Source organism: Panthera onca, chromosome A1 (assembly GCF_046562875.1).
Source record: "Panthera onca isolate mPanOnc1 chromosome A1, mPanOnc1 haplotype 2, whole genome shotgun sequence".
Lineage (NCBI taxonomy): Eukaryota > Metazoa > Chordata > Mammalia > Carnivora > Felidae > Panthera > Panthera onca.
In genome coordinates this window covers 134886797-134897681 of record NC_138339.1, presented here as the reverse complement: position 1 = coordinate 134897681, position 10885 = coordinate 134886797, and the positions used below count along the sequence as shown (strand labels likewise).

General features: G+C 46.3%; 2 protein-coding genes across 2 annotated transcripts in view; one reads left to right on the top strand and one right to left on the bottom strand.

Moving 5' to 3' along the window:
• The first annotated feature begins 699 nt into the window (after window positions 1-699).
• Window positions 700-10885, top strand: part of LMNB1 (lamin B1) — a 57801-nt gene continuing 47615 nt past the window's right edge. The window contains exon 1 of the mRNA XM_060636235.3: window positions 700-1461. Within this exon, the coding sequence (XP_060492218.1) occupies window positions 1103-1461 (359 nt within the window). The 5' untranslated portion in view covers window positions 700-1102. The remainder of the gene's footprint in view (window positions 1462-10885) is intronic.
• On the bottom strand, window positions 8471-9803 carry LOC132681600 (glyceraldehyde-3-phosphate dehydrogenase). Its single transcript, XM_060636237.3, has one exon. The coding sequence runs from the start codon at window positions 9725-9727 to the stop codon at window positions 8726-8728; it is 1002 nt and encodes a 333-aa protein (XP_060492220.1). The 5' UTR covers window positions 9728-9803; the 3' UTR covers window positions 8471-8725.

Below are 10885 nucleotides of genomic sequence, written 5' to 3'. Positions count from 1 at the left end.
ACCATCAGATCAGCACTGGTAGCAAATGACTCCAAGGTCAGGGTTTCTGGCTTTTGTGCGGTCTCTGTCGCTTCAAGATACGCGTACGTCGACTTGACTGGGAGGAGGTGTTTGGATACACCGTTTTCCGTCCCAGAGAAAAATAAAGGCTTGCATTTGGCACCGGCACGTAGCGGGCTTTGAACCTCCGACAGCAGAGCCCATTACGTAACTCCACGGCTGCCGGGGATAAAGTTACAACGTCTGCGACTGTCCCGGCCTCCACGAGTTGTGCGAGCGGCTGTTACGGCCGTTTATGTTTGAATTTCCCTGAACCGCTGGGTGTGGGCTGCGGCGCTGGCCCGCCCCGGAAAACCTCCGGGCTCCTTCCCGCCACCCGCAGGCCCAGCCCCTCCGGGGGTCCCCGCGGGGTGGTGGGAAGGCCCGGCCGGCGCTGGGCCCTGGGCCGCCCGGCGAGCAGTCCTCGGCGCCCCGCTCCACCGCCCTCAGTCCGTCCCCAGCCACGCCCAGCCCCGCGCGCCAAGCTGACGGTTGCCCGAGGCCCCGATTTTGAATTTACAGGCCCAGCCCCCGAGCCCCGGAGCGCGCCGCCGGCTCCCCATTGGCCGGCGACGGTCACGTGGAGGTGCCGGCGCGCGCCGGCCATGTTGGAGAGTGCGGCGCCACTGCCCGCGCCACCTCCGCCCCCCGCCGCCCTCCTCCCTCCCCACCCCCCCCGCCCGCCGCTCCGCGCCGCCTGAGAGGAAACAAAGTGCTGCGGGCGGGAGACTCGGTGGCGGCGGCGGCGCGCGGACCCAGCTCGGCCCCTCCCGGTCACCCTCGCCCCAAATCTTCCGGAGTGTGTGTGAGTGTGTGTGCGTGTTTTCTTAAAAGGGCATTTTACGATTGATTGATTGGCAGTCTTCCCCCTTTGCCCTTTGTGCCGTAACCCGGCTCCTGCCAACCCAGGTGCTTCTCCCTTCCCACGCCGGCTTCTCCGCGGGCGCGGGTCGTCGGTTTGTGCCTTCGGATCATCGCTTCGCCTTCTGCAGCTCCCTACGCGTCCCGTGCTGCCCGCGGCTTCCCCGCTCTTCTCTGCCCGCCAGCCGCCCCGCCGCCCGCCATGGCGACTGCGACCCCCGTGCCGCCGCGGTCGGGTAGCCGCACCGGCGGCCCCGCTACGCCGCTGAGCCCCACGCGGCTGTCGCGGCTGCAGGAGAAGGAGGAGCTGCGCGAGCTCAACGACCGCCTGGCCGTGTACATCGACAAGGTGCGCAGCCTGGAGACAGAGAACAGCGCGCTGCAGCTGCAGGTGACGGAGCGTGAGGAGGTGCGCGGACGCGAGCTCACCGGCCTCAAGGCGCTCTACGAGACCGAGCTGGCGGACGCGCGACGCGCGCTCGACGACACGGCCCGCGAGCGCGCCAAGCTGCAGATCGAGCTGGGCAAGTTCAAAGCCGAGCACGACCAGCTGCTCCTCAAGTGAGTGCTCGTCTGGGGGCCGCATTAGCTCACGCGAGGGGCGGGGGGCGCAGCCCCAGGGCGGGAAGACCGGGGCCGAGTGCCCACGCCCTTTGGAAGGAGAAAGAATACAGTGTTTCTTAGCGGGGAGAGGGGTCGCGGAGGAGGGTTCGAGTTGTAGCGACGGTGTGACCGAGAGATGCACATTTCCGACTGCCCGCTCTTTAGCAGGGCCGGGTGGAGCGCGCACCTGAGGCCGCCAAGGTGGATTGGCCACCTTCGGACCTCGAACCCCGAGATCCAGAAGGGTTCTCCGACCGGGAATGCCCGGCGGGCCCCAGGTGTGGGGAGGTGGCGTCTGGGCGCGCGCTCCAATGCGCGTTCCTGTTTCCGGCCGGGCCAGAGACAAAGCGGCTGGTGGGTTTGCGGCGCAGGGATGGCTGGCCGGGAAGATGGGCTGCCCGCCTCAAGAATGAATGAGCTGTGCGCGGGCGGAGAGAGGAAGGGGAGGGACCTGCCTCCAGCGTCCCGGTCTCCCGGGGGTGGGTCCCGCTTTGGCGCGCTCAATCTGGGCCCTGTGACATTTTGCAATCGTTCTACGCCTGTCTTGGGCGGGGTCTGAACTGAGCGCCTCTGCCGGCCCAGGCCGAGTTGGGGTTTTAAGCTCTTTAGCTTTCTCTAGGGAAAGGTGCCGTTCTAAGAAGATAGTCGCGGATCCCCTTGGGTGCTGAAAGCTGGGGTTTTGGATGGCGTGACCACCGTTCTCTGATTCGTGGACCACATTACTCACCGCCTCCCCCACCCCGCGGCAGCAGTCTCTTTCCCCGAGCTTTTGCACCCCCTTAATGTAGTCAGTTGGTCTTTCTGGTAATGGAGAGACCTTTTCAGCGCCCGCGTCTGTCATTGTAATTAATGACAGGCCAGGGCAGGTGTAAGGGTTGTTGTGTAAACGTGAAGTGCTGTGGCGAGTTTGTAATTATTCCACCTAAGGAGTTCTGAGTTTTCAGACCAGGGCACTAGGATAAACTAGTAAGCCTTTGCTGAGCCTACCTTGACTTTCTGGTGAGCAAAAGGGCATACTTGTAATCAATCAGTAGGCAACTAGGGTTGATGTCATGCTTTAGATATTTGCTAAATTTGCTTCCAGAACTCGGTCTCCATCCTCCATTGTTCATTGAAATTTCTGGAGATGCTTGACTCCGACTTTGACTCTGTTTGCCCGTGAATGTCTTTCTGTCTGTGTGAATGCTCCTGTCTCTTTCTGATTTTGTATGCGTGAATCTACCCCTCCCCCTTATTAATATTTGAAAAATGGTTCATAAAAAGTGTGTGCACTTGATAAAAAAAATAGGCTGACTTCTGGTGAAAGACTGTTGACAATCTATTGTCTATTTCCAGGAGGCAGTCGTGTTTAGCTCTTTTTGTGTTTATTTATTTGGGTGTTTAGTTTCGAAACTCAATAATAAGCTTATTTTTCTGTTTCTTGGATTTACCAACCTTTGGAGGCATCTTTTGAAATGGGTCATTGCACTCACATTACTGTCCAATTTTTGTTACTGAATTTCTTCAAATCCTAGATGCCGATTTGCTATAAAATGCACCACTAAGAAAAAAAATGTCAGGACTAGCTATGTAGGATCCATTCTGTTGGGCCCATATTTGTTTCAGAGATGTTAAAATGTGACAGATTAAGCATCTGTTATGTGCCAGTCACTGTTGTATGTTGAGAGACTACAGAGATTGTTTTAAAGAAATAAATTATTGCCCTTGTGTTGTTGAGTTGAGTACTGTAGGGGAGATACCTAACAAGCACATAAAGGTCTTATTTCATCTAGTCTGAGGCATTTCGATGTTGATGCTTTTGTAATCTTTTCAGAAGTTAACTACGGAAGGTTTTTAATACAGTAACAAGACTGCCACCTGGCTGACTGTAGTTTTAAAATGCTGCCTATGGAGGGGGAGGGGGAAATAGAGGAAGCCAGTCAAAAGATACATACAGTTACAAGATAAAGTAGTAGGAATGTCATGTATAACAGGATGTCTATAGGTCATCATGTGATATATAGGAAAGTTAAGAGGTAAAATCCTAACAGTTCTCATCACAAGGAGAAATTTTTTTCCTTTTTTCTTTTTGTATCTATGTGAGAAGATGTATGTTAACTGAACCTATTGTGTTAATCATTTCTCAGTATATGTAAATCAAACAATTTGCTGTACACCATGAGCTTACACAGTGATGTGTGTCAGTTATTTGTCAATTAAAGTGTAAAAACATGCGGGGCACCTGGGTGGCTCAGTCGGTTAAGCGTCCAACTTTGGCTCAGGTCGTGCTCTCACGGTTCATGGTTTTGAGCCCCATGTTGGGCTCTGTGCTGACAGCTGAGAGCCTGGAGCCTGGTTCAGATTCTGTCTCCCTCTCTCTGCCCCTCCCCCACTTGTGTTCTGTCTCTCAAAAATAAATAAACATTAAAAAAAGTGGAAAAAAATGCTGTGTGTGGATTGTAAGATGCATACTAGTTTTAGCAAGATTAAAAAGTAAAATATACATGTATTAGAATCAATAAAATAACGTATGTGATGTAATTTTACGTAATAATAGGTGCCAGGGTAATAAAGATAAAATAGGGTGAAGGGATGGTGTGGTTAAGGAATTTTGCTCCTAAATGGGCTTTCATTTTTCTTGTTGACTAAAGAAGTCTTTCTGAAAATATGTAATCATAATATCTATTACATGAGTATTATTTTTTCCCTGAAGCTTTCTGGGCTTAAGATGTGCTGTGTGTAGGGGCACCTGGGTGGTTCATTCGGTTGAGCGACCGACTTGGCTCAGGTCATGATCTCGAGGTCTGTGAGTTCGAGCCCCGTGTCACACTCTGTGCTGACAGCTCAGAGACCAGAGCCTGCTTTGGATTCTGTGTCTTCCTCTCTCTCTGCCCCTCCCCCGCTCATGCTCTGTCAAAAATAAAAAAAAAAACATTAAAAAAAATTAAAAAAAATGTGCTGTGTGTAGCTGACATCCTAGAAATTGACCTGATTTTGACCCACTGTCCTAGATCACATGCTTTCCTTTCCTTGGTTTCTTCCCTCATTTTGTTGGCGAACATCCTTAAGCAACTGACTCACAAAAGATGGCAGGATGTAAACTTCCTTTTTTTTTTTTTTTTTTTTTTTTTTTTTTAAGTTTATTGGTAGAAAGAGAGTACAAACAGGAATAGGGCAGAGTGAGAAGGAGAATCCCAAGCAGACTCTTTGCTGTCAGCACCCTGAGTGGGACTTTATCTCAGAAACTGTGAGATCGTGACTTGAGCCTGAATCCATAGTTGGTCGCTTAATCACTGAGCCCCCGCAGGTTCACCAGGATTTAAACTTTCTGAGTCCCATGTGTCTGAAAATAACTTTGTTTTGTCATGCTTGGTTAGTAGTTGGGTTAGGTATAGAATATTGGTTCTAACCTTTTTCCTCAGAACTTGGGAATTATGATATTGCTCCCTTGTCTTCTAGTGGCCTGTGTTGTAGTATCTGTCTGATGTCAGTCACAGTTATTTTCTTTTGGTAATTGCTTTTGGTTTTCTTCTTTGGAAGCTTTGGAATTTTCTTTTATCCTGATTTTCTGAAATTGGATGGCGATGAGTCTAGGAAAGGATATTTCTGTTATGCATCCCACCTGTTACAAGTGGTTTCTTTCTATTTAAAGTCTTGAACTTTATTTAGCTCTGGGAAATTTATTTTATTCCAAATCTTTCTGTTCCTTGTTTTCTTTCTTTTTTCTGGTTGGGATGTTAACCACTTTTGTCTCTTGTCTCTTTTTTTTCTTTTTCCATTCTGGGAAATTACTTTGATTCTTCCCTAGTTGAGTAGTGACTTTTTATTTAATTACTTAATTTATTTTTCAGTAGTGACATTTTAAAGACTGAAGTCATGCTTTTAATTCCAAGAAATTTTTTTGTACAGATATTTCTCTTTTATTCAATTTGTTTCTATTTTATTTATTTTTAAATTTTTTTTTAACATTTATTTTTTGAGAGAGAGAGACAGAGTGTGAGCAGGGGAGGGGCAGAGAGAGACAAGGAGACACAGAATCTGAGCAGGTTCCAGGCTCTGAGCTGTCAGCGCAGAGCCCAATGTGGGGCTCCAACTCACAAGCTGTGAGATCATGACCTGATCCAGAGTCAGAAGCTTAACTGACTGAGCCACCCAGGCGCCCCAATTTGTTTCTATTTTAAGGATGTATTATTTTCTTTAATCTGTCTGAAGGTAATATTTAGGATTTTCTTTTTAAAATACTTTTCACTGGATGATCTCTTTTTTCCTCCCTGTTCAGTTGTTCTTTTTGTTTGGATTGGATTTTTTCTTGCAAGTGATTTTTGTCACATGTGTGATCCTTCTTGCTTGTCAACATTTACAAATGAATTGGTTGAGCATTAGTGCTTTAGTTGTTTAGTTTAGGTAGCTCCTTCGCTGGCGTTTCTAATGGAAGAACACATTAGGACCTCTTTATATCTCATTGGGATGTGCTGTGGACTAACTTGTCGGAAAGCCTGCAGTTAGGCTAAGGGATGCTGAGGAGAATCAGATATAAAGCTGTTTCATGAGTTAATGCCCCCATTTTAAGTCTCCCTCACTTTCCCCTGTAGTCCTTATGTGCATATTTTATGATATGTACTTTTATCTGCTTTTCATCGTTTTTTAGAAGTTCATTGGAATGTTTAATGATCCTTCTCCCATTCTCTTTGGTGCGACAGGTTTATTTACTTTTTTAAAATGTTGATATATTTTTGAGAGAGAGCTAGAGGGCACAATTGCGGGGGAGGGGCAGAGAGAAGGGAAGACAGGATCTGAAGTGGCTGGTTGTGAGCTGACAGCAGAGAGCTGAGTGAGTCTTTAACTCCTGAACTGTGAGATCAGAACTGAATTGGAGTTGGATGCTTAACTGACTGAGCCACCCAGGCGCCCCGATACAAGTTTATTTTATGTGGCATATTTAACTGCCTTTTTATTAGGGTCTAGTGGGTAGACTAATGCTGCCTGTATGTAGTAATTCTTGGAAATCTTGGGAATAATTTAATTTTGAACAATAGTTGCAGTATAATTTGTAAGATGTAAAGCAAGAAGTTGTTTTTGTCTATTTGGGTCCATTTAGCTCTTTTATTTAAGAATAATTTTCAGTTTTTAATTTTTTATTTAGAGTTAAGAGTCTTTGTAAGTTAGTATATCATGTAAGTGGATTTAAAAAAATCATAGATTCCGAAATTACTTAGTCCCTTTTTGCTTCCTCAGTACACAATGTACCTAAAGACAGAATAATTCTTGGAGGTGCTTGGTCCTGCTGGAGAGAATTTGACATCTGCTTCCATCCATGTGGTCTCTCACAGGAACACATCTCAGATTTAAGATACAGCTACTCTGATTCAGTCCAAACCTAATTATATGTCATTGGAAGCTGTTTTGGTGAACAGTTTCCAAGAATGATGATGAGTGCCATCAGTCAACACTTGAAACAAAAAAGTAAAGGAAGATTATTATTTCAGAATTTCAGTGTTAACTCATTATACAGGAAAGGTAGATAGATGTAAGAGAAAAGTAAGTTTGTTGGTCAATTGTTCAATAACTAATTTTTTGGATGCATACTTTTTTTTTTTTTTTCGTTTGCTGATACAGGTCCACAGTTTTTTATGTAAAATCCTTAAGGCCCGGTGTGTTATAGAAGTAAAAACAATTTCAATTTTAAGGTAATATGCATGTACCATATAGAATACCCCCAGTGGGGTCTGGGGTGGCACTCCATTGTGAAACATGTTTCTGCAAGGAAAGATATTAATAGTTATAGTCAGTGGAGAAAGACAACTAAAAATAGCCTCATATCCATTTAGGTCAGGTTTTGCCACCAAATGAATTAATGAAAATTTTAGGTTTTTTAGGTAAGAGAGTATGGATTTGTGTTTTTAAATTAACTGCTTCAAAAAAATAAAAAAATTTTTTTTTAGTGTTTTTATTTATTTTTGAAGGAGAGAGGGAGACAGACCATGAGTGGGGGAGGATCAGGGAGGGGGAGATGCAGAATCCGAAGCAGGCTCCAAGCTCCGAGCTGTCAGCACAGAGCCTGATGCGGGGCTCGAACCCACAAACCATGAGATCCTGACCTGAGCCGAAGTTGGACGCTTAACCAACTGAGCCACCCAGGCGCCCCCCCAATTTTTTTTTAATGTTTATTTATTTTTGAGAGAGAGATAGAGTGTGAGTGGGGGAGGGGCAGAGAGAGAGAGGGAGACACAGAATCGGAAGCAGGCTCCAGGCTCTGAGCTGTCAGCACATAGCCCGACTAGGGTCTTGAACCTGTGAACCGTGAGATCATCACCTGAGCTGAAGTCGGATGCTTAACTGACTGACCCATCCAGACGCCCCTAAATTAACTGCTTTTATTAAATTCACCTGATTCATCAGGTTCTAAAAGTTGTCTTTTATTCCCCATTTGGCTTATGGTAATATTAAAGCTTGAAAAGCTGCAAAATGAACTCTTAAGTTTCTGTTTTTGAGGGTTAGGAATTAATTAGGAAAGTGGTGATGGGTGCTCACTGGTATATAACAAATATAATGGATGCTGTAGGATTGTTTGAGCAAGCCAATTTTACTGTCCTTTCATTCAGAAATTTTTGTTTTATGTTTATTTATTTTTGAGAGCAAGAGAGACAGAGCGTGAGCAGGGGAGGGGCAGAGAGAGAGGGAGACACAAAATGTGAAACAGGCTCCAAGCTCCGAGCTGCCAGCACAGAGCCCGACGTGGGGCTCAAACTCATGGAATGTGAGATCGTGTCCTGAGCTGAAGCTGGATGCTCAACCGACTGAGCCACCCAGGAGCCCCCATACTGTCTTGGCATTTAAAAGGAGTTACAAAGGATGTCCCACGAAACATAGTTTAATGTTTTATAGGTGTTAGGCCTTAAAGCCAGTGTTTTCAAGTTAATTTTTGAGATACTGTACAGAATTTAATTACTTAAAGCATAAATTCATGCCTTTTCAAAACAAGTGGTGCTTTTTATTTTTTTTTTTATTTTTTTTTTATTTTTTTTTTTTATTTTATTTTTTTTTTGGATACAGTATACTTTATTGATGGTACATGATAAGGTAGGGCTCCCCAAGCCCCTCCCCTTCTTCAGGGGGTCTGGGATGGAAACTGGAGGTCAGGAGATTCTCAGGTGTGTTGGGTGATGAACGGGGGCAAGGACTCCCCAGCAGCTGAGGGCCTCTCTCTTCTTCCTCTTGCTGGGGCTGGTGGTCCAGGGGGCTCTTACTCCTTGGAGGCCATGTGGACCATAAGGTCCACCACCCGGTTGCTATAGCCAAATTCATTGTCATACCAGGAAATGAGCTTGACAAAGTGGTCATTGAGCGCAATGCCAGCCCCAGCGTCGAAGGTGGAAGAGTGGGTGTCACTGTTAAAGTCGCAGGAGACAACCTGGTCCTCAGTGTAGCCCAGGATGCCCTTGAGGGGGCCCTCTGATGCCTGCTTCACCACCTTCTTGATGTCATCGTATTTGGCAGCTTTCTCCAGGCGGCAGGTCAGATCCACGACGGACACATTGGGGGTGGGGACACGGAAGGCCATGCCAGTGAGCTTCCCATTCAGCTCAGGGATGACCTTGCCCACAGCCTTGGCAGCGCCAGTAGAAGCAGGGATGATGTTCTGGGCAGCCCCTCGGCCATCACGCCACATCTTCCCAGAGGGGCCATCCACGGTCTTCTGGGTGGCGGTGATGGCATGGACTGTGGTCATGAGTCCCTCCACGATGCCGAAGTGGTCATGGATGACCTTGGCCAGAGGGGCCAGGCAGTTGGTGGTGCAGGAGGCATTGCTGACAATCTTGAGAGAGTTGTCATACTTCTCGTGGTTCACACCCATCACAAACATGGGGGCATCAGCAGAAGGGGCAGAGATGATGACCCTCTTGGCCCCACCCTTCAAGTGAGCCCCAGCCTTCTCCATGGTGGTGAAGACCCCAGTAGACTCCACAACATACTCAGCACCAGCATCACCCCATTTGATGTTGGCGGGATCTCGCTCCTGGAAGATGGTGATGGGCTTTCCATTGATGACAAGTTTCCCGTTCTCAGCCTTGACTGTGCCGTGGAATTTGCCGTGGGTGGAATCGTACTGGAACATGTAGACCATGTAGTTGAGGTCAATGAAGGGGTCATTGATGGCAACAATGTCCACTTTGCCAGAGTTAAAAGCAGCCCTGGTGACCAGGCGCCCAATACGGCCAAATCCGTTGACTCCGACCTTCACCATCGTGTCTCGGGGACGCGGCTGGCACTGCACCAGAAGATGCGGCTGTCTCTCGAACGGGGAGGAGCAGAGAGCCCAAGTGGTGCTTTTTAAATATAATTTTAGGAAAATTTTTTTTCTCCAACAGTATAGTGTTGCGTTTCTTCATGGCATATATGCACCATAAGATTTGTAGACTTCTTCCTGTCACCATTCCCAAGCATCATTACTTTGAGGAAAATGGGTTTGAGACTGAGGGTCACGCCTATTTTTGTATTCCTTTGGGGGAAATAACTTTCTTTTGATTTTGCTTTAGTAAGGAAACTTCTTTTTTTTTTTTAATTTAATTTAATTTTTTTTGTTTACTTATTTTTTTAATGTCTTATTTTATTATTTATTTTTGAGACAGAGCATGAGCAGGGGAGGGGCAGAGAGAGAGGGAGACACAGAATCTGAAGCAGGATCCAGGCTCTGAGCTGTCAGCACAGAGCCTGATGCGGGGCTCGAACTCACGGACTGTGAGATCATGACCTGAGCCGAAGTCGGAGGCTCAGCCGACTGAGCCACCCAGGCGCCCCTAGTAAGGAAACTTCTAATGGGAAATTTGGATTTGCGTGTGTTGTAATTAAAAAATGCATACAGGTACTTATGTGCTACTAACAAGTATGTTGGGACACTGTCAACCACAATAGCATGAGGTTGGGTAGTATCGAGCAAGGGTACTTCACAAAGTTGCAACTTCTTAGTTTTTTGTGGCTCGGGTACTTGAATTCTTTGAGCCTGTGTTTCCTGATCTGTATAATTGAGATAAGGAGTAAGTAGTAGTGTTGTGAATCTCAGCAAGAATTAAGACACTTATATCATTTTTTAGCCTCTTATTTACTTGTGTCATAATAATGGATGAATTTTTATCCAGTAATAGTTGGATAAAATATTGCTGATAATTTACTAAGGAAAGTTGCTAAAATTTTAGCACTTTTAAAGAGTACTTGAAATGTAAATATGATAAAATAATTTTTCCTGTTACTTTCCTAGTGGTGAAAGGGGTTGGGATTTACTATAAATTTGGACTTAGTGCATATATATACTTCCTTTGTTGGCTTTCTACCTATTTTAGTCACAGAATGACATTTCGGGAAGGTGCACAGACTAAACAACATCAGCAGGGTTGTTCTAACATTC